A 23,800-nucleotide genomic window follows, 5' to 3' on the forward strand; every position below is an offset into this window, starting at 1 on the left:
TGGACAGAGCATCTGGTGGTCTCTGTGACCCTGCTGCTGCTGGGTGGTTTCTCAGAGCATAAGTAGGTGCAAAGGACTTCCATGTCATCGCTTGGGGTGGCAGGGAGCTATAGACCATCAAAACATACCTGTTTGTGAGTGATTCCACTCTGAGAAGGTAACAGTTGTCATGGAGATCCAAGTTATAATATTCACTTTCAGTGAAGAACTGCTGTCCTTGGAGGGGTGCTGCAGTCCATTGGCTCTCCTGCTGAAGAACTGGTTCTCTCTAGGCCTTGACAGTCAATAGTCGGGAGAGGCTTCCATGCTTGTTTTTATTAATAGTGATTAACTTTAGTCTCTGCATATGTTTGGCTATTTAAGAACTCCCCTGAATCATGATAAGCAAGGTAAATTTTTTTTGTCCCAGTTCACTGTGAAGAAGTGACACTTGGTTTCCTTTTAAGGATACAGCTCTATTGATGAGTACAAGCTGTTGCATGTAGCTAGATCTGTTTTTCCTCAAGAAGTGAGAGATTTTTGTGGTGGTATAGCTACCTACAACTTCTTTTGTGGTGATTTCCTGTAGAATTTGTGTCATTCAGTAAAACTTAATTGCTGATTATTTGGAAAACTACATACTACAGGACTTTTCTCTGCATTGTTTCAGTTACTACATTGTACCTGTTAATTTCCAGGGTGGTTTGCTACCAGCTGGGAGGCAGGTTCCTGCCTACAGAGCTGTTGAGGACAGCTTTGTGCCTGATCCCCCTCTTTAGATTTAACGGCATTTATTAGGAACTTGATTACTGGGTGCTTCAGTGAAAGTTGGTATGGGCTGATCCATGGGACAGACATTGGAAATAATACAGCCTAACTCTTAACCTCTTGCTGCAGGTACAATTTGGTAGAAGGTACAAAAAGTAACGATGTCACTTGACTCAGGCACTCGAGTGTGTTGTGAACTGAGGTGTGTGTGGATGACTGAACAGTTCTTGAAGGTGGCCTCCCTGCCACCTTGACACTGGGAAAGCTGGGGTGAAGGTGACTGAAGGAAGCCATGTCCAGCAAGTTACATTCTTGCTGCTTCAGGCATGAACCATGATCTCAGTGCTTGTGTTCAAGGTGGGAGACTTGGGCACCAAGCCATCCCCCTGCTTTAGCTTTGATCCCTTTCTCTGATCCAGCAGTCTTCTGTCATTTTGTGCAAGGAGTGCAGATTTTTTCTGCATTATCTGACAAGTGTGACCTCATCAAAATGTGGCAGCACTGCTCTGGCCTTCAAACAGGCTTGGAATTAGACCCACCTGGGGAGAGATCCTGACTGTGAGGAGCCCTATCACAGCTTCAAGCCCCAGCCCCAAGGTGCAGCTAAAGGGTTTGATAGACCTAGAAAGACCTCCACTAGAAATGACAATGGCAGGCCTGTAGACCCATGTAGTAACTGCTGCTCCTCCTAAGGGGTTTTCAGTGTCCCAGCTGTTTGTTATTAAGTGTATCCTGTCCCAGTGAGACAACTTGTAGTACAGTTGTCAGGTGTGATAAATGCATGCATCTCAAAATTAGGAAAAAGCAAATGGGGCAGAACACTTTCTGGGAAGGAAAAACAGTTAATTTTTTTTTATAACTATCAGGCTGTGACCAGTAATAAAAGATTAATTATTTTATGGGTGTAGGCTCTCTTCAACTGCCAACAGCAGCTTTCAGAGAGGAAACTCTTTCCTCCTTAACAGGACACAGAACAAGCCTTTACAAACAGAGGAGCCTGTCCTATTTCTGTGGGGTACACAGGAACAGAGTCAGTACTGTGCTGGGGAACTCGCCTTTAAGCATCATCCAGCTTTTTTAAATTGCACCCTTAGCCCTTTGGCGTGCTCCCAGGGTAAGCTGTGCAGTGAAGGCGACAGTGCAATAACCAGCAACACAAGTTGTAAGGCAGAAAAACTACCTGGGAAGGTGAAAGCTGAAGCCAGTGGCCCCAGAGGAGGATTAAAAGAGGGATCCTTTCTGTGCAAGGAAGGCACAGCTGAACTCACCACACTGTCACTGTTAGTGAAGACACAACAGAAGGTATTTCATATGAATATGGACTAGCTCTCCCAGAAGGGACTGGGACACATTAAAAATCAGATCCTCTACAGAGAGGGCTGAGTTCTGTTGATGGCCTAGTGCTTTTCTGGCTGTAGCCGACACTGAAATACTTTTTTACTGCAGTCTCCCACTAGCATACAGCTGCTGTATTCCTGTGGGGAAGGAACAGAAGTTACTGTAAGCAAGCAAAACCCAGTTTTGCAGCCACTACACTAGACTTACATACTGAGTAAAGAGTAACAGAACAGGAGATAAATCCCTACAGCTTAAAAAAAAGTGGCTTTATTATGTGACTGCTTCAAGACATTCATCAGTGGTAGCCCAAGAAGTGAAAACAAAACACATACTAACTATACTACCAAGACATTAGCTTTTTTTTAATGGAGACACAGTGTTGATCACAATTTATTTTGAAGTCATGAGATGCCAGCAACAACAGACTGAATCAGCAGGTCAGGCTGGACAAATACTTGATTGCAGCCACAGTTGTTGGCTATGGGCAGCAGCACTGAGTTACGCAACAAGGCAACAGTTTCTCTTCTACCTTCCTAACAAAACCGCCAGGTAAGGCAAAGGATGGACAGCTACTGAACTGTGGTATAAACCATGCAAGAGTAACAAATGTGAGAACAGGTGTGTAATAAATACTTGATGACTTTAGAGAGGAAGGAAGGGGCAGGAGGGGAAGAGGCTCATTTAAAAAAAATTATCTTCTGCAAGACATTAAAGCTATTTAAAGTATTGTCACCACCACAGTGGGCAGTCCAGTCCAGTAGTGACTAATTGGTACATGGATCAGTTTTGAAACAATGTCCCTCTTCTCATGAAAAGGTTTAAACAAATTATTTATCCACTTGCTAAAGCTCTGGGGTTAAAGAAGTGATCAGTAATCAACATTTATTTCACACCTAGGCAGAATGACTAAAACTGAAGACTACTGTTCAGCTTCGTCTTCAATTACTTCAATTCTGCGAGGCCCGTAGAGTAGAACATAAGCTATATGCCAGTCTCCGCCCCCAGATAACCTCAAAATATCTTCAGGTGTAACAATGCTGACTTTGTCATCATCAAATTTAATCCATTCATCTGCAAGAAAAACAAGAGGATTATTCATAATTTAGGTACATAAAATCTAATCACATTTAACAGCCCCTTAAATGAAAGAAGCTGTGAAGGGTGGTTAACAGTACTGTAATGGGTTTTTTTACCTTGTTTCCTTTTAACCCAAGACACATAATGCCCAGAGGAACTTGATCTGCCTTGATGTGTTAGCACTGCCTGCAGGTCATAATAGCCGCAATTATTAGAACCAATATCTAAAGGAAGAGGGGAAAAAACAGTTACGCAAGTCTTACGTGAACAGTTTTACTGTTTTTAACAGCATACAGACCAAAGGCGCATTAGCCATACTGCAGCACTGTAGCAGTGTAAAACCCCATTTACAGCATGGTTCTAAATCATTGCGAACTAAAAGCAGCAGCTTTCAGCCAGGATAGCCTCTCAGGAAACTGAGAATGTTGTCCATTTTCAAGACATAAATATGTATTCTGGATGTAATGCAAATGCAGCAAGCTTAAAGTATTAAAACAATGATGTATGGTCAGTAAATATTCTGGAGAGGTTTGGCCAATACCTCCTTCAAACACCAGCTGCTGTCCGCATTCAGGGCAAGCCATGAAACTGCAAGGACTGATGTGCTGGGCATGGGCTGTATAGCGACACTGCTGAGAATACTCAGATACAGTAGATCAACCACTCTGCCGTTAGTTCAATTATGCTATTCCATTTTTCAATGGAAAAAACTGGCTAACTCCAAACATACCAAGAAGGGTGTTACAGTTCCCAATGTGTCTTAACTGCATTTCTCAGCACTCCAGAATATCCTGTTTTCACTGTGCTCTCAAGCTAGTCAACACCCCCCCACATACACTTCTCACATAGTGCATCACACACAAACCTCAGGAAGCACTGAATGGTAACAGTCTGGGTAAACAAGACCTCCAAAATAATTTCTGCACAGCGTCCTCAACATAAGGGTGAATGCTTAGGACATTCAAGCTCCAAGCCCCCCCAAATTAGGCAACACTAGCACCACTACAGAAGTTTTAAAAGTCCAATTTAAGTTTCTGTTTTGATTTCAGCTTTCTACCACCCACTGACATGGAAGCATACAAAACAACTGCACATTACATGCAAATGTCTTTTGAGGCGCATGTCTTCTATGTATCATCAACTTGTCAGAGGGATGACAATTAAGTCTTTGACTATCTCAACAGCATTTTGACTTGCCTAATCTTTCCACTCCTTAAATTTCCATCAGTTTCTGAAGATTAATTTTCAAAGGCATTAAAAATAACCAGGGTTCTCAAAATATACCTACCATCGGGTCCACTTAAATATCAGTAAATAGAAAATTACTTTAAAATAGCTTTACTTCCCTGTACTCACCATCAGGAAAAGAAAATGGCTCATATTTAACTTCTTTCTGTGCACCATCACTTTTACTAGACTAAAGAACAGAATATGCTGAATTAATGTGGAATGGTTTTGAGAAAGCTTTAGCACAATCATATCAAATACCAACTCTCCATTCATTTAAAGATGTTTCTAAGCCTAAACATTTTTTGTTCAACTTGAAAACAAGTTCCATTACAGTATTTCTAGCCGGACATCCAAAAGCTTAACCTAAACAAGACCACTTTTTAAAGCAAATATATAACCATTTTAGCACATATTGCCTAGACTGTTTACCCACCAGATTTACAGGTTTGGAGCACGAAAACAATTCTGCAATTGAAGATTTTATTCCTTGTTGGGGACTTGCTAGCAGCAGAAGTAGCAACAAGAAAATACCAGAGACAGACCCCAAGTGCCAACACATTGTGTTTTAAAATAGCACTCTTTCCTTGCTCCTAACTGTGTAAAAAGAGATGCAAGCCTTATTCAAATGTTTACATGAAACTGCCAGGAGTTAGGCCAGGAAAAGAGTAGCAAACTCAAAAAAAAAAAAAAATTGGCTAAAACACTACAGCTTCAGCCCGTTTACTTTTTTTCCTTCATTAAAAGAAAGGCAAGTCAGTTTTAGAATATGTAGACAAGAGAGGAGACAAAACCATTTACCAAGTTTTTAGGGTACAGTCTTTTAGCTCACTAGTACATATATTCTAAATTTTATCAGTCAGACATGTAGCACTCTGTTATACAAACCTTTCCAGTTCATGAGCAGGAAATAGCTACCTGTGCTCCACTAAGAGATGACCTGCCAGCAAGCAATAATGTTTGAAGACAATCACTTTGTGTAATTCAGAGAAAACCGTTAGGCATAACACTGGTAAGCAGAAGCACTACATTTTAATACGTTTTGAAATAAAAATGTTAGCAACATGTATGTCCACAGCATTTAACATTTCTCATCAAGCAGTCATACCAAAGCAGATACTGTATTTTCATGATAATACACAAAAAAGATCTAAAGCTCAATACCAAGGAGTTTGAATGCTAAATAAGCAAAAAATGTATTTAAGTCAAGTTTTCTCTAGTCCTTACTAGTACCTCTATTTCAGATGTATGACTTATTTAATCAAAATGTCAGGAGACTTACATTCTTTGGCTGTTGATTTACTTTTTTGTCTTCTACATCTTTGAATTTTGATCGGTAAGAAACCATTTTTTCCTGAAGGTCTGGCGTACACAGCTCATACACATCCAACATAAGAGGAAATTTAACATCCTAGGAAGTAGAAAGCATAAAGATTATTAGCATAATTTAGTACCCCCACATTAAAGCGTTCTCCCATGGGAAGACAACACTAAGTCCAATTAAATGCAAATCTCATCACGTTTATGACAACTTGATCTACTGAAATATTGCTGACAGCACTTACCCAAAGGGCTACAATACTTTCACAGAGGAATGTCTGATTCAGTATAAACAAACCATCATAAATTACTACATTCAGTATAAATATTTAGATTCTTTATTATCAACTGTCATACTTCTGTACTACAGAAATACCTATGCAGGCCTAAGGAAAAAAATGCATGTAAAATGACTGTACACTTGCAAAAATGTAAATTTGTGTTATCCAAACAATCTTCTAAAATAGTTAACTCGTGCCTTCTATCTTTATTCCCTTGCTTGTAAGGAACACACATCATCTATCATGATGCTCCCTGGGCAGCCTAGGAGGTCTACCAACCAAGGCCAACAGAAAGCAAAACTGAACATTTAGCTGTTTGCAGCTGGTTCTTGCATTTGTCAATCAGAAAGCCAGACAATCAAAATAACTAATACAGGAAGTGTTTGTTAGCATAAACATTTCTCATCAACTTTAGAACACTGTCCAGTGACTGAAAGCATGGCCCTCTCCTTAATTAAACATTCTCCTCTGAACCACTGGTGAAGAGAGACCAAAAACTATCCTAACAGTATTGGAGCAAATTCACTTCTGTCCCTTACCTCCTCCCCCAGTCTATTTTGGTAGTATAGTTTGCCACACATCATCACAGCTGGGAACAAACCTACTTTGTACTCAAGCAAAGAAACTGCATTGTTAATATTTTAAAATGCAATTTAAAAGTAAACAATTTAGTAAATACCCTTCAACTATTAGTTGTCTACATATAATAAAAATTCATTGAAAAGCAAAGAGGAATTAAACTTCAATATGCAGAAAACTTACTCACCTTAAGAACTTTGGCATTCACAGATTCTTTCTCTTTGTAAAAAAATCTAACCATCTGAATAGTCAGGTACGCTGGCAAGCGACTAATTTTAGACTATAAAAAAAATTTAGAAAAAGCTATTACTTTAGATATTCACAGATCTTTTATACCTTAAACACAGCTCATCCTAAATTACAGGCTATTCTGGGAACATATTTGTACACAAACACATCACAATATAACAAGGCCTCCAATTTTGAAGCTCTTGTATAGTACTGTACTCAAAGAAATAATTTTCAACTGGTCTTAAATTTCTTGGTAGTGGATATTCAGATGCTTTATAAACATAAATCACATGCTGTTGCAGCAATAACTTTGTGTTTTGGGACAGAAAATTGACAACAGTTAAAAGAATCATAAAGACAGCAACAAAAGTACCACGCACAGATTTGATATAGAGTGCATTTCTCTGCAGTGTTGGAGAGAGTTTGGTGATTTCCTCTTGAAGACGCTGTTAAAAAAAAAAAAGTAGTAACACATACGTTCATCATAAAATACAGTTTAAAGAAAAGCACAGATAAACAAACCATAAACTAAATGTTGTTCTGCCAACCTCTTCTGTTGCTATCAGCCATTATGACACACAGAATTTTGAAACTCCTTAGCAGAAAGACCATCCCCATTTATTTGTTCAGCTGCAGGCTCATTCCTGAACCCTGACAAAAGGAAGTTTCTCTCTGCAGAAAATTTTATTCTACAGGAGTAGAACTTGCAACTGGATTTGGTTACGAATTATATCTGGATTTGGTTATGAATGTGTCATGGAACACAACTGAAGAAAACCTGAACTTTCTTGTGACAGGAATATTTGCACATTTCCCAACTCTCAGTCTAAAGCTGACAAGAGCTGTTTATAAGAAGACAGGTGGTGATACTCTGCTTCCAGGGACTCTTCCAAGTTCAGGGAAAGACTGGCCTGGCTAAGTGTTGTGACTCTCTTGCTCCAGGCAGTCCAGCATAAGAATTCTAGAACACCTTTTTTGGCCTGAAAGTAAGGTTTCTTTTTTCATAATCTTTTTAATTTGTGAGCATTAACTATTTTATCTTACTTTTCCTTCTAAATTCTGTCAAAAAAAGAAAAAGCAGATACAAAGATTATCTGAGAACCATGCAATTTGGTCCTGTCCTGTACAAACCAGATCACTGCTTCCACCCCTGCTCTTATACAAATACTCTGCAAGAGCAGTTACTACAAAGGTTTTGTAGTAGCTCCTCTCCTTGCTCCTTCAGATACTCCAGAAAAGCCTGAAAACTTAGAAATACATATATAAAAAGCACAGACTACTTTAAGAAGTTCTACTTAAATAAACAGTTTAAAGATGATGTTGTGCCACAGAAAATAACACCCCCTTCAAAATCTGCAAAATTAAATTGAATTGTTCTATCATCTGTTTTATTTTTCTTAACAACCAAAATGCCAACCTATTTTAAAACTGACTTTTGGACTTTTGGGGAATTGTTTACAGCATGCTTAAATCATGATACTGCTCAGACTGAAGTGAAAGCCAGCTGAACAAACAAGTAGCAAATTGGCTTGCACTTGGTTACCTGCCTGGGGAAGACCATGTCAGGGTCAAGAAAACACTCTCTTGAAGTCTGTTTTACACTAACATGCAATTCATTTTCACTGCCATCTTCCCACTGACCACCAAAAAAAAAATCTTGGAACTTTGTAAAGCTTAGACAGCAGATGTCAATTCCAAGTCATAGACTAAAAACACAGGTCATTAGAATTTCAATTAAATAAAAGTTGTAAAGGCTTACCAATTTTAGTCCTGTAAACAGATATTTCACTTCTTGATTGATAAAGCAGCTAAGCTGAAGCAGATTCTCCTTTCCTTTAGTTACTTCTTCTTCTTCAGCTTCTGTACATTTCATGCTTCACAAAATTAAGGAAAACCATCATGCACCAAGAGCTGAACTACTGCTCTAGTGCAAACAACATGCTGAACAGCACAGTAATTTAAGATAATCCTGTGCTTGTGCATCAATAGTACTTTTACTTCTCGTAGTATAGAAAAGATTTGAAACAGCCCTTCCTTTTAACCAATCTGTTCCTTCGTGTCTAATGACAAGTGGTAGCTGAGGCAGACAGCATACCAAAAAAAAGTAAAATAAGTTTTTAATCACCATTTAAGCTTGTGAGGCCTGCTTTGCTCTTTCTTCTCCCCACCCACCCACCCACCCCCCAACCCCCAGGACACAGATCATACTAACTGGTTGTCAATACCAAGCTATGAAACCCTCCCGCAACATTACGCTCCACTGTTGTTTACAATTAATAAAAGTCTTCTATTCCTGCTGCTGGCCAGACTTCCCATTTCTTTCAACATGCACAGCCTCCTCTCCCTCCCTTGTATCTGTCCACTGAAATTAAATCCATTTCTTCATTATTTTCTACACATTCTTTAATAATTCTGTCCAACCTCTTCTTTTTCATACTTCAACCCCAATCCTTTTCTCTAATCCACTTCCTTCTAACTAGATATTTTTCTGACTGCTCTGAATGCATCTATTCTACTAATGCTGCCATAATCACGCTTCAAAGGCTTGCAACATGACTTTTCTGCCAAGTGTCTTCCTCCTGCCATTGACCTATGCATCATTCCTCTTAGTTACTCATTCTTCTCCTCCCTACCATTTCAGGAATAACAAACATCACAATACAGGGAGAAAGATCCATGATTCTTACCTTAAAAAGGGCCTTTATTCTTCATTACTACCAAGCTATGAGGTACAGTACCTCATCTAAGGGGATGTTTCCTTATTTCAGACCAGCAAAACGCACAGTATAATTCTTTCTAAGAGCAGTGGCCAGTTTCACAACAGCCAGGATTTTGGGATGGAGAAGTGGGAAAAGAGTAATATTTGGCATGAGATGAGTGCCCCATGTGGTCATATGCTTTTTGTTCTTCCTATAAAAGAAGCTACTAGGAAGCTGTCAGCTGCATTAGTTTCTTATTCCTCTAACAGTCTGCATCTAATTTATTTCCTAAGAAATCAATCAAGCTATCTTTCATGCATGTTTAATATGCCAAGTATATCAACAACACTCCTTTACAAGCCAAAAAAACCCGCTATTTAGGACGGCAATTACTTTTATTTGGATAAAACATGCCAGCATCCTTGAAGTAGGTAACTGGCATTCTTCTCTGGGGAGGAAATCTCATCTTTACATTCAGTGGTTTTTTTTCTGTAAATTTCCAATACCATTCCTTCTCCCCACATTGTCCTCTCTCTCATAGTTTATCCAATCTTAACTTTAACTTCTGCATACTCCTGCAATACATCCATCCCTCTTTTCCTCAACACACACCTTTAATTTCTGAACAATGATTTTCACCCTCCCTGCACTCAACTGCAAAAGTGTGAAATTATTATCATTCTTTGTGTCTTGCCTTAGCCTTTAGGATACGCTGTTTCAAATTCAATGCTGAAGAACTGATCAATTAAACTCTTCTTTTTAGAAGATGCTGGTGTCACTCCAGAGTCTGTCTGTAAAACAAATTCTCTTATGATGTAACTTTAAATTGCATATAAAGGCAGTCTTTACAGACAAAATAACCCTATTTAAATTATTTAAAGCCTATTCCTTCACCTTTCTATAGGAGCAGTTTCTCTAGTCAGTCTGTCTCCTTACACACCCTAAAAGTTTCAAAAGAAATGCATTTCTAGCATGCTGTTAAAGCCACCTCAAAGCATATTAGCAAGCAAGATTTCAGTCAAAGTCACACCTCCCTGTCCCCCAACTTAAGTATGACTTAAATTTTAGAGTAGTCTATCAGACTTTTGCCACTGCCAAGACTCTCCAGAGAACAGTTTACAGAGAAAGAAGAGAGTCAGTCTGGTGAAGTCTTGGGAAAAACTTTAAGTAACTTCTTATCCAGTTGATTAAGCTAGTTGTCTGTTTGAAATAGTAGTCTTGTAGCCAAGAATGCTGTAGCACACTTTTTTCAGAAAAAAAGTTCTTCTGTGCTAAATTCACAGGTTATCGGGGCCAGCTGCTGAATTCTCACAGTCACCACCACCCTGGTCCAACACAAGCCTTACAAAGCCCATAGAGAAAGTATTCCTATAGTACACTTCGTACATACCTGACATGACATAGGTAGCAGTATGCTGATCGGACACATCACACGCAAAGCAATTTCACTCACTGGACTATAGATACATGTTAAAGAACTCAAAACAGATAATCCTTAGCAAAAAATATGTGAATCACAAGTACAATATTATAAATCCTATCTCTGGTTAGAGTAAGACCAAAATTACCTCCATAACTGTATCACCTTCTATGCCTTCCAGCTTCTGCTGTAGTACCCTCATCATCTGCACCCAGCACTCATTGGCATCCTAGGAAGGGAACAGAAAATTAAATCTGACTAGTAGCATTATGATTTAGTAATATTAAACCCATCAATCTCTACACTATAAAACCAAATGTAAGGATGCCTTCACTAAGAATTTCTCCGTATTCCACCACACACTTTCAGAGCTAGCACTTGATATTACATTCAACTTTTCTACATTATACAAAAGCAAACACTTTACTGGGATAAATTTTCACAGAAGAAGGAAAGTTTTAAAATATTCTTGTTCTCAACTTCCAACACACTATAGATTTTTCAAACAATAAGCTAATAATCAGTCTTTACCTGTTGAAGGTACTGGCCTTGATCGCCTTTCTCTGCAAACTGTGGGAAGGCCATATGTAAAAACTGCAGGAGAATGATAGGTGGGATACTGGAGGAAGTTTTATCCATGGAATCAAACAAGTCTCTAAGAGCTTGAAAAAAAAGTAAGTGAATGCTTTGAGAAGTGGAAAAACAATTCAAACGTGGCAGGAAGTTTAAAAAGAATAGTAAAACAGCAGTAATATTTAAAGACTGATCATTTAACAGTGTCCAATTTCATCTTTCCAAAGCAGGACCAAATTTTCCAGGTGGCATAACAGATGCACCTAAGATCTCATTTGTGAGCATGACTTCGCAAGCGTAGACAGTTCTGAGAGTTTGGCACATACTGCCTTGTCTTTCCTGGCTGCTAACAGAAATAAAAAAAAAGAATTTTGTTTTTGAGCAGTTAAGATTTCATTTGAAACACATCTGAGGACCAATGTTTTCACAAGAGGACTACACCTAGAGAAACCAGAAGGCATTCACAATCTATCCTCTAGAGCAGCTTAAGCTTCACCAACTACTGGGAAAAAACTTTCATTTTTCCCCAAACTAAAATATCTCCAAAATACTCATGCTTAACTTAAGACCCAGGAAAACAAGTATGTGTATGCATATGTGTAGACAGTTCATAACTATGTGCAATTCAATGAATGCTACTGATTGCATGACAATACACACGGCTTGCTTTTTTGCTCCAGACATACTACTATGTATGTCTTGTCTACCCAGGTTACAGCATTTTAAATCCACAAATCACTTCAGAGACACCTGTTAATCCTCACAACAACCCTGTGAGGTAGGCAAGTCTGCATGGTCACTAATTTACAAGTCGAGAGACTAATGAATGATACTCTTGAGTAAGTAAATATAGGCAAGATTACAAGGAACCAAGGTCAGTTGCTGCTTGTGTTTAAGGAATATCTTCACTGACCTTGATAAGAGGGACAACTGATATGACACAGCAATTTAAAAAAATGCCATAAGTGTCATGCAGGACAGCATGTCCTGACCAGCTCAGCACCAAAGAATTAACTACAAATTACTTAAACTATTAAGATTCCTAAAAAGCAGAGCTGTCACCTTAAAAAGAAAACAAGGGACATGAAGTAAAGGCAGCGAAAAGGGGAGGGGCAGGCATGGTTGTATAGAGTAACCATTGAACTTACCACCCCAAAATTCGATCAGCAGGCATACCCACAAACTGGACCTTTCCTTCCTTATATTGTTTTGTTTTTCCTTAAATGGACTGGTAGAAATCCCAGTGTCCTGGCCCAGCATCTTAGTGGGGCAATGAAATAGAGTAAAAAAAGAAAAAGTGGACAAGTAGTACCCTTGTTCAACTGTAAGGGGTCTAACTAGAATTCTAGTTAGAACTTGGAGATATGGGGCCATGGTGAGCTCCCACACTGTGAGCACCCAGATCACGACAACAAAGAGTAACTTTCCTTTTGAAGACACTACTTTCTATTTCAGTTATGACATCTGGATCTTTAGGATAAAGGCTGAGACCACTGATAAAGCATCAGCTACCATCTTAACAATAATGCTCAGCCAATAAATCATATTTAAAAATATCAAGGAAATACATACTCTAGGAGTATGGCATTACCCTACCATTAAGTGAATCAAAGAACTGTACGCTAAAGTATTTCTACACAAAATGATCAAATCAACAGATGGGTGGAGCCTGCTCTAGGAAGTTCCAATTACTTCACGCCTACATGCAAAACAGTTAAGAGGTAAGAATGATTTCTATCTAAGCCTAGGTCACACTGGAATATATTTTTCCTAGCATGCAGCTAGGTAATATGCAGAAATGTATGCTTTGCAGTCATGGTCACAATAACCTTGAAAGACATTAATGATAGAGCAAAATGAATCCTCCAGTGCTAGCAGATCTGAAATTCCTAAGGCATATGCACTAAAGAAAAATACATAGAGCTCTAACTGCAATTTTCATCTGCAGTTGGCAGGAAACCACATACTAGCCTAAAACCCTGTTTTCTACTCTAAACACCAACCTGCAGTAATGTATTGAGCAGAGGCCATTTCTCCTGAAGCTCTTAAGGCACCACCATACCTAAAAAAGAAGGAAAATAGTTTGTATGCAATTAAACACAATTAAGAAGAACAGTCAGTTTTTTACATCATAAAGCAGGCAGCAGCTAGATTTACTTAAATGTATCAAAAGAAATCAATCACCAAAACAGAAGTAACTGAAGATAAGATTTACTCACACTCACCTCAAAGTCTCAGCTATTTTGCAAGCACTGCATGGAAGCAACGAAAAACTGGCATCCTTGAGACAATAAATAAATGCAGACTGAGAAGTCTGGATACATCACTGCTGCTTCCCCAATCCATTTGCCTCAAAGACTCTATCTATTTTTAAAGAAACTGAGAAAGAGTCTGAATAGAAGCTACCCCATTTCTCAAACATTTGCCACAGTTTCTTCAAGATACATGGAAAAAAACTACCTTCAAGGAGAGATGGTAGATAAAAAGCACAGAGATGGAGGGCAGGCTTGCTTCCTCCCTCCACAGCAGAAGCAAAACAGGGAGAGGTGAGACATTTTTCTTGAAGAGGTATTTCCTACACTGAAAAAGTACGGGAGTCTACCTGTATTAGTAGAACTTAACACTCTTCTTTGAATGATTTCTTAATTTACCACCTGCATGAGGAACAGATGGCCTCCTCAAAGCATATAAGCCTTTAAGCAAAAGGATGGTCTCATGCATTCTTTAATCTCAGAGTGAACTCTAAAAATTCTGTCCATTGCTAGATGATGAGCAGGAAACTTTCCCCCTGACATGCTACAAACAGGGAGTGCCCTTGCAGAGATCAACAGAGCAGCTGGTGAGAAATGAACCCATAACAGTAAGCTTTCCCATGTGAGTCCTTTCACCTCTCTCCCACTGCCATATACCCTTCCATGCTGTCATCAGGCAGGGAAGACCAAATAGAGGCTAAGTCTCCAGGGGAAAAGAACATGGCTGCCTGTGTATCTGACTTCCCACAGATAAGGCCACATCTTGTCTGCCAGTTTTATAAGGTACATTTTGACATTTGATATGTTAAATTTGTCAAATACTCTAATTCAGTGCAGTAACTCAGAGTCTTTTACATCAAAATAAACAGACTTTCCTAAAATGACAACACTGAAAAACAAGAAAAAGCTTTAAAACAGAGTTTCTGTACTTCACAAATAGTTCTCAGTGCTAAATAATTAAAGTTCATCTGCTAACAGACTGAAGAAAAATTTAGAAGCACTTAAATAACTAGTGTTTACAGTAATCTCAAACATCCAGTTGTGTACCAAGGTATGAAGAAAGCAGCGTATTTTAAAGGAATTAAGTTAACCTAAGATGGCAATGCTCTAGCTAATCCTCATATTTTTTAAATACTGATGGTTTTCTCATTGTAATTCATATGGATGACAAATTCAGGCTCACGTTGCCATGTATTCTTTTTTCCTCCGATCTCCAAAATTTTCAAGTTTCTCATAGATTCCTCACAAAAAAAACCAAGGCCATTTTCACACTTCAGTCCAGAATCACAACAAAAATTTCAGAAAAGTTATTCTACAATCGGAACAAATGAAACAAATTCCATAAGGGCATGTCTTCTGCTCCCTACATATCCTCAGGAGAGTAACTCCAGCTTATTCCAGTTTGCTGCCACAGTAACACTGATGGTCCTATCTCAGAGGTTCCTGTGGTACCTTCAAGTACCAAATGTCAGTAACATCAGAATTTCATAGCTGAAAACACATTGTGCAACAAAGCCACTGAAAAAAAATATTCCTCAAAGGAACAGGACTCCCATACGATTCTTCTATACAGAACAAGACCATACAAACTAAAACCAGAAGACAGGGTTAGGAGAGTTCAGTACCTTGTTTAAGCATTTTAAGCAAGTCTTGATAGGAACTATTTTTTAGCTAGGCAAAACACATTCTCTCCACTAAAAGCCAGTTCCAACAAATACATAGTCTTAAGTTCTTTAAAAAGTACAGACTAATATGGCCATAGGATAAACATTAACTGATCACCATGTTAATCTTCAATAGATTTAAAGAATAACAAATTGGTTTGGTAATCCATACCAGTATTAAGACAACTGTTCCACAAAATATCTATTTCCTAAGCTAAAAAAAACCCCAAACATTTTAGTCACAGTATTTTTGTACTGAATCCTACCTTTTAAGGGCCTCTTTAACTTCTGGCACTGAGCGGATACACTGAACCGTAGCATTCATGTAGCAAGTGTTGCCAAGGTTTGTCAATCCACATGGTAATTCCATCTACCAAAAAATTTACAAGGGTGCTTGAAGGTCCGAGAGAGATGTACAACCATTTTTCTATAAATGCTACAATTTGACATCAATTTCTAAGAATAGGAATGATCAGAGATGCATAAAACCTGGAATATTCCATCAAACTTTATAAAGTTTTCCAGATCCATTTTCTGATTATATTAATCATTTCACCATTCGGTGCTTTTAGAGGACATTCAGGAACACTTTGGGTTTTTTTCTGTGCATGTTTAGTTTAATGAACATATTCTTCAAGCAGGCAGTCATTCAGAAAGTTCAATTATAATCTCATTCAAGTTTCGACCTTAAAATTCTATTTCGGTGAAATTTCCACATGAATGCATTTGTACAAAACACTGATGTTTTAATTAAAATCAGTTTTCAGTAAAACTCTGAATGTGATGAAGTTCATAGTTAGAAACAAAAGCATTATACTCCTCTCCAGAAGTCTGCAACAGATCGTTAATTTGATCCTTTCAGACTAATTGTGAATTTCTAATGTTTTGACAAATGTGAAGGCCAACTAATAATTAAACTAACCAGTTTGAGAAACAACTATAAATCACAATATAATAGCATTTTTCTTTTTTTTCCTTTCTTTTTTTTAAATCCTGCATATTTGAGTAGTTGTTTAATGAAACTGTAGTAGTACCGCATACCGATACCACTTCATTATTTTAGGAAGAGAGAATTCGTTTAGCTGTATATTCCACTTTTAATGAATATATACAGTACAGACAAATGAATTTTGATGTATAACAAAATTTGAATCAGAGAAATGCAATGTGACCAACTTTTCCAGAATGTTATTGGACACTGAATCATCCCCTTGTTTGCCTCTCAGTTATCTCAAAGCCTGTGTACAGGGTTAGTCTCAAAAATACATAAAATATCCTTCACCTGCTGGTGCCGCGGAAAGCATTAAATACTGAAGCACAAAACCAGTCCCAAAATACAGATCCATTTTCATACAGACATGCTGCCCTGGTTTTGGCTGGGAAGAGTTCACCTTCTTTCTAGTAGCTGGTACAGTGCTGTGTTTCAGATTTAGTGTGAGAATAACGTTGACAACACACTGGTTGCTAAGTAGTGCTTATCCTAAATTAAGGATTTTTCAGTTTCCCATGCTCTACCAGCAAGCAGGTGTACAAGAAGCTGGGAGGAAGCACGGCCAGGACAGCTGACCCCAACTAGCCAAAGGGATATGCCACGCCATAGAACGTCACACTCAGTATATAAACAGGGGGGACTTGGCTGGCAGGGGCAGATCACTGCTCGGGCATCAGTCAGTGGGTGGTGAGCAACTGCACTGTGCATCACTTGTCTTTTCTTGGATTTCTCTCTCTTTTTGTTATATTCCTTTTCATTACTATTATTAGTGTTATCATTAAATTATTATTATTGTTGTTGTTATTATTATATTTTGTTTTAGTTATTAAACTGTTCTTATCTCAACCCACGAGTTTTACTTCTCTTTCTGATTCTGCTCCCCATCCCACTGGAAGCGGGGAGGAGAAAGTGAGTGACCGCATGGTGCTTAGCTGCTGGCTGGGGTTATACCACAACATATGCATAAAAGTATTCCTGTTCTGCGTGCACAGTTGACAACAGACACGCAACTGTTTGAAGTATGACAAAGAGCTCCTAGTTCAAATGACTGATGAGAAAATTAAGACTTTCAAATTGTAAAAAAGGGAACAACTCAAACAGAAGTTATTTCATTAAAAAAAAAAAAAAAAGCTTAATTATGCTCTTCCAGACTTCACTCCCATGAAGGAAAACATATAATCTATTCCACTAATGTCAAACTTATTTTCATTTTTCAGAAAGAAAAGTTTACCTAATACTACTAACAAGGACAAACAAAACTCCAGACACACCCCATCTCAAACAAACCCTAGTTTCCCTTCACAGATATGAAGGAGGCAGGAAATAATTTTGCACATCTAAGAGCCCTTATTCAGGTAAAGTTCAGGACACTAATACAGCAAGGGCAACACAACTTTGTCTTTAAAAACATCAGCAATGCTATTCTTAGAAAATTTACTAAGCTGCCTGCTTAAAGAAAAAACAGCACTAGTTACATGACTTTTAAATTAAATTCCAGACTTCTCATCACTGCTACCAGTTGGGTCATCGATGTAAATTTGCATTTCTTTGAGAAGCTAAAAATGCTAAACAGATATTACAGTTTCAAAATCCACTTTTAAGCAACTGCAAGTATTTAAAAACTTGCCATTATCACCATTGTTAAAGGTTTACAAGAAACCAAAGTTTGAAATATGCTTACAGCTGAAGCCAACTGCTCCTCTGTCATGTCTTCGACAAAGACGGGTCGAGCAATTGGCTCTTCTGGAAGTGCATCTGCGGAACCCATCATTAATAAGGTCATCCCCTTGAAACAGAGTAAAAATAGTAATAAATATTTAAGGGCACTTATTTCCGCTTAAAAAAATAAAAAAACCATTAAGCTCTTGACATATTTCAGCTATTTCCCCCAAAATAAACACAATCTTTCTCTTAGTTTGCAGAACTGATACTGCACTGTTGTTTTGTAAGGGTATACCCTAACCTTCTCATTATCTACAAAGTACGTATTGAGAAAAATTCCACAGCATTATCCATGCTAGACATTTCCACTGAGCCTGGTGAGCTTGCCAGCAGCTGACAACGCAAGATTCCAATCAGGACTAAATTTAACATTCATGGAATACCCCAATGTGAAGTGTTCAGAAAAGCTCCCTTCCTGATGGGCCAATAGGGATCAAGCATCTTCAACACTTCAGTGCAAATATTACTCTTTGCCTTAAACCTTAGAAAATACCTTGGAACCAAATTCCAGTTTGAAAGAAGCTGCAACATTTGAGCTTCTCGATTGACAGAGTCTCAAGTTCTCAAATTCAGAATTCTCTAAACAGAAAAAACTATCCCTCATCTAGAATCTGGGGAAACACTTCAGACAGATGTGGGTAATAATGAGGACCACAGCTCTGAGTTCGGAATTGTTTTTTTGACCTGAAAAGCAAGCAGGAAAGCAAAGTGCCATCCTTTGGTCTGGCAAGTTCTGAGGACATTAAACTAACTGAAAAGTGAAAAATAACCAAAATGACCCTGCCAGTTTAGGGATGAGGACTAACATGCAGGGGGGGGAGAGCAATCAAGTTACCCTGCTTGCTTGACTAGCATAAGGGAAAGGAATTTTTCAGCATTCAACAGGAATACATACACACAGTAAGATCTATCAAAGGGGGAGAAAATGGTTATCTGGGGCCTTGAAAAAGACAGTGCCAAGGAAAAGGATGGACAACAAAACGGAAAGAAACTGCTTTGACAGTGTAAATAAATCCCTAGAACTTGTATACAACATTATTAAAATTAATAAAGGCAGCTATTAGCATAACAGTATGCAGAAAAGGACAAGAATATTAGGTACTGGGGGTTTTGCTGAATGACTTTGTTACAATAGCTGAAGCTACAGCCTGCTAATAGATGCTTGCAAACTAATTACAAGGGTAAGAGTAATGCTACCTAATTCAATCTGCTCAGTGAAGAACTGGAGTAAAACCTGTACCAAATCGATGTTACAAGATACGTACAGAAATGAAAATGACCGAAAAACCCCAAACAAAAGTCTTTGGGATTCCCTGTTTCAATAGGGAATCATATAGGTAAGAAACACAAATATATTCACTTTTTGTTTTCTTTCTGAACTAGTCAAAGGTATGAATTACCATTACTAATGGTTTTCTTTTTAAACAACAGCTATTCAGTACAGGAGAAAAAATTTCAGCAGGTTGATAAAAAAAGGAAATAGGCAGAGCTGTAACATCAGCATTTGTAATGTAACAGTTTTCCATGTCGAGGATGTACAAGCACAATGGACTGCAGACAGTGCCCAGGCTTCACAAGCTCTCTCTAAATAACATCGCTTATTATTATAGTCACAGATGAGACAACACAGAAGGACCACTAGTCTGACCCAGGACATTTCTTGTAAGGAAGAAAGAAATATTTGCTCCCCAGCAGTTCAGGAAGATGGTATAATTTCCCTACTGATGCCAAAAAAGTTTTTTTACAAATCAATGGCGAGAACTTTGTAAGAACGCATAGGTATTACAACTATATAATATAAAATTATTTTTCATCAAGGTCTGATTTTTTTTTTTTAAAGTTACCGTTCAAACAGAAACAAAAACTTTAAATCTTTCTTTAAATGCCAAAATAACAATCAAACTAGTAAAATCTAGTTATTTCTCAGAACTTACATTCTTTATTTTTAGGTTTCCCCAGTCATCATCCTGTATTTGAAATGAAATAAAAGACAAGTTAATTATCTTGCAGCAAAAGACAAACAAGTATTTTCATTAATATTAATTATTAATTTTCATTAATATTAATTACATATTTCTAAACATACAATTGTGTTTCATCCAAGATCCCACAATATTAACTATTTACACATCATCAAGTCTTGTCTGACTAAAATAAAAAGCAGCCAAGTCATCTTTTCAATAAGGTTCTTCACCTGTTGTTCAATGCTGCCTAGATGTAAATAACTTTTTGTAGGAAAGTTGCCTATATCGCATTACACCAATAAGTCTCCAGCAAAGAAGTGCCAGAGAAATTTTTCTTAAACAAGCTAAAAAGCAAAAAGTTGCATTCAGATTCTGAGCATTAAAAAGGAACAGAAAAAAAAAACCACCAAGCAGAGTAGTGTTCGGTATAAAAGAGTAAAGAAGTGTTTTAAAACAGCAGTGTACCTCCCAACCATTTAGCAACAAATTTTTGCGAGTATTTTCTAGTAGTAGGCAATGAATCATACAGAATTATTTCTGAAAAGTGTACTCAGTTTAATACATACAATGAAAGATCTTCTGGAGGAACACATGGAAATATGGTCATTGCTCATTATGTTATGAAGTAATAAAGTTAGAAATAATATTAAAAAAACCACGTATTTCTACCTTCAGAGTTCCTCCTTTAACCATAACCTTCTGTCTAGCTGGCTGAACTCCAGTCAGTGCAAACAACTGGGCTTTGAAGACCATTGGAGGTTCATCAGTGTTAAGCTCCACGCCATCAAATTTCTCTTTTCCCCATTTCACATTAACTGCAAACAAAGTATTTTGAAACTAGATTATTTTCTAATATACAAGAATGTAATTATCAAGATTAAGCCAGTATTTAAAATTCCAGACTTCATACCATCTCAAAAGATTGTTTTTAACTCTAAAACTTGTCAATAATCAAGCTAAAGGACATCTTTTCTACAAGGCATCTCAGCCATCCGAACATGCTATTTCCAATAAGTCTAAAAATATCCTACAAAACAATTGTAAGCAACATATATACTGAGAAACTCTGCAAGCAATAAATGTGTATAACAGCATCAGAAATTCTTTGGGCAAATCTTCACAATAGCAGCTCGAAAGCAACTCTCCCAATCTCTTGACACTGTTCATTGCAAACAAATCTCTGAAGGAAGTTCAGACATGCGATTCCTGTTCAGTTTTCCATAGTGTTTCCGTTCTCCTTCATGGCAAACAATACCATGTTCTTTAAAAGCAAAACAACTGTTTGACAGCTGTAGTTTTGGCTACCATTCACGTGGAGTTACATGAGGAGGTAAGTGTGCGTCAAGACAAGATCCATAAAATAGCACACCTGCTTCCTTTCAATGGAAGGTTAACCTCACAGTGCCATTTACACCACCATCACTGCTACCCTCCTCAGTTTTGACAGCGTTCGCACAAACAACATACCTGCGTGCAAATACAGACAACAGCCTAGCACAGGTTGCAGCTCCAGAAGACCTGACCCCAGTAAAGGTGCAAGACTGGAATTAAGAAGTGATGTGAAATTTGGTCATGCAAAGTCTAACTTTTGACGCTGGAAATGGGATCACCAGCAGGAAGTTACGCAGAATGACACAAAACCATGTTAACTTCACTTCAGTAAAGCTGTTACTAACCAAGCAGAAAAAAATGCCTGGAATAAACACCGTGTTTCTAAAGAACGGTTATACATCTTTGATCACTTCCAATCACTACCACAGGTACACAAAGCTACTTTAGCAAGCTGCAGTTTTATTGAAAATCTGCAAAATATAGCACACAGTCATATCCTATGTGCACAGTAAGTGGCTGAAATATCATACTTTAAAAAAAGCCATATCCTTCCTTCTACCTGAGCTTCAGTTTTTACCTGTGCTTTGGTTTTAAGTAAATACTCTATGGCAACTCTAGGGTTTTTTCAACACAAAACTCTTAAAAGTCACGACTTGAAAAAACCTTCCAAGAAGGTTCAGATTTCAGATGTATGTAGTGTTTGTGACAGGTAATAAGAATAATCAAAACTTAAGTCTAAATTAGCCTACAAAGCAACTCAAATTACTGTTTTTTCAGTATTTCTAGCAGAAAGCACCTTCTGATTTGCCCAACCCTCTGGGGTTTTTTTCAAAACAGGCTTATTATTTTGCATATTTAAGACCTACCAAGCACAAGACTTTTCCCATTTTCTGGGAAGACGACCCACTCAGTTGCTGAACAGACCAGCTGCACATCCTTTTAAGTTTTGCATTTTTGAACAGTCATGTATCCACCACTAAATACACAGAGGATTTAGCGATTATTAATCTGCAGTGTCACCAGTTTTGACAACTCAGCACTCAAGAGGAGGAAACCGAACAGCATGAGAACCTTCTCTTCAGAGATCGCAGCCGAAATTTCACCAGAAGTTTCCAAAAATAAAAAATACTAATTTGAAAACAATGGAAACTAAGAAAAAGAACGGACATATTTCCTCCACTGAACAGAAAACATAGCTTACACAGATGTGCTAGAGTTCAGGAAAAGTCCTGTTATACTGAATCAGGAATCCCAGTTTGCCAACCACAATTAAACCAGGTGAAAAACAGGGACACAGCCGCATACCAAGTCCTCCTACAATCCATTCCTCACGTACTAAAAAGCCCCAAGAGGCCAGACCTGTGAAACATAAACAAGCTGGTAACTGGTCCTGGAAGCGTCACTGGAGGTTTTGCTCTTGCAGCCTTCATTAGAAACCTTCCTTCACGGCAAGGAGGGCGAGTGGGACGCGACACAACCTAAGGGAATTCTAACTCCTCTGGTTTCCACTAGGAAATAACGGGTTTAAAAGAGCGGATGCAGAATTACGGCTCACTTGACAGGCAGCAGCACGTATCTTCGTACAACACAAAGATAAACCAAGAAGGGGCAATACCGAGGAACGACGGCAGGCGATACGCGGATGACACCCGTTCGCACGACCGCGCCTGGCCGCAGGGGCCCTCCCGGCCCCAGCAGAGCTCTCCCCTCGCCCCATCCGGGCCGGGCCGGGCCGGGCCGACACTTCCTCTTTCTCTTCCTCCTCCTCAGGCGGCAAAGCCGCCTCCCGGGGCGCTTGGCGCCGCGGCCGACACGTGTCGAGGGCCGGCGGCAGGATGGCGGGGCCGCCGGAGGAGCCTCCCGCTGCCCCTCGGGCAGCACCGCCCGCCTCCCCTCGCCCGGCGGCAGGAAGGGCCCGGCTGGGGGCGGCAGGGACGCCGAGGAGGGGGCGGCGGGGCCGCCACCGCACCCGCCGCCGCAGGCGCTGCCCTTCCCCCGCGCTGCGGACGGGCGCGGGCCGGGCCGGGCGCGGGCGGCGGGGCCGGCTCACCTGAGAAGAGCGGCATGGCGGAGGGGGCGGGCGGCGCGCCGTGTCCTGGGAGGGCGCGGTGGCGGCGGGGAAGCGAAGGGGCGGCGGGGAGTGGCGTTAGCGGGGAGGGAGCGGGCGCGAGGAGGCGATGGCGGCGGCTCCGGCGCGTCCCTCCCTCCCTCGGGGTCTCATTCAAACCGGCCCCTCAGGATGACGCTGCAAGCGGGGCCCGCTCTCCGGAAACGGGGCGGGCTGCGCGCGCAGCGCCGGAAGGGCGGGGCGGGGGCGCTCGCGCGGCGCGGGCGCTGATGGCGGCCAGGCGCAGCGGGAGGCGCAGCGGCCGGGCCTGAGGCG

At 39.4% G+C, this 23,800-nt stretch overlaps 1 protein-coding gene across 2 annotated transcripts; it reads right to left on the reverse strand.

Moving 5' to 3' along the window:
- Positions 1-2,330: 2,330 nt before the first annotated feature.
- On the reverse strand, positions 2,331-23,696 carry USP14 (ubiquitin specific peptidase 14). 2 transcript variants are annotated; one of them, XM_075023097.1, is made up of 16 exons: positions 23,468-23,696; positions 20,755-20,900; positions 20,056-20,088; positions 18,081-18,185; positions 15,675-15,778; positions 13,496-13,554; positions 11,451-11,581; positions 11,068-11,148; positions 10,211-10,290; positions 8,560-8,674; positions 7,181-7,246; positions 6,757-6,849; positions 5,672-5,800; positions 4,519-4,579; positions 3,279-3,386; positions 2,331-3,156 (listed from the first exon to the last, which is right to left on the reverse strand). In XM_075023097.1, exons 1-16 carry the CDS (start codon positions 23,481-23,483, stop codon positions 3,005-3,007), a joined length of 1,479 nt encoding a protein of 492 aa, XP_074879198.1. In that variant the 5' UTR covers positions 23,484-23,696; the 3' UTR covers positions 2,331-3,004. The 2 variants fall into 2 exon arrangements, 1 of the variants encoding a protein (XP_074879198.1); XR_012649761.1 differs by lacking the exon at positions 4,519-4,579.
- Between the last annotated feature and the right edge of the window lie 104 nt (positions 23,697-23,800).

Source organism: Buteo buteo, chromosome 3 (assembly GCF_964188355.1).
Source record: "Buteo buteo chromosome 3, bButBut1.hap1.1, whole genome shotgun sequence".
NCBI lineage: Eukaryota > Metazoa > Chordata > Aves > Accipitriformes > Accipitridae > Buteo > Buteo buteo.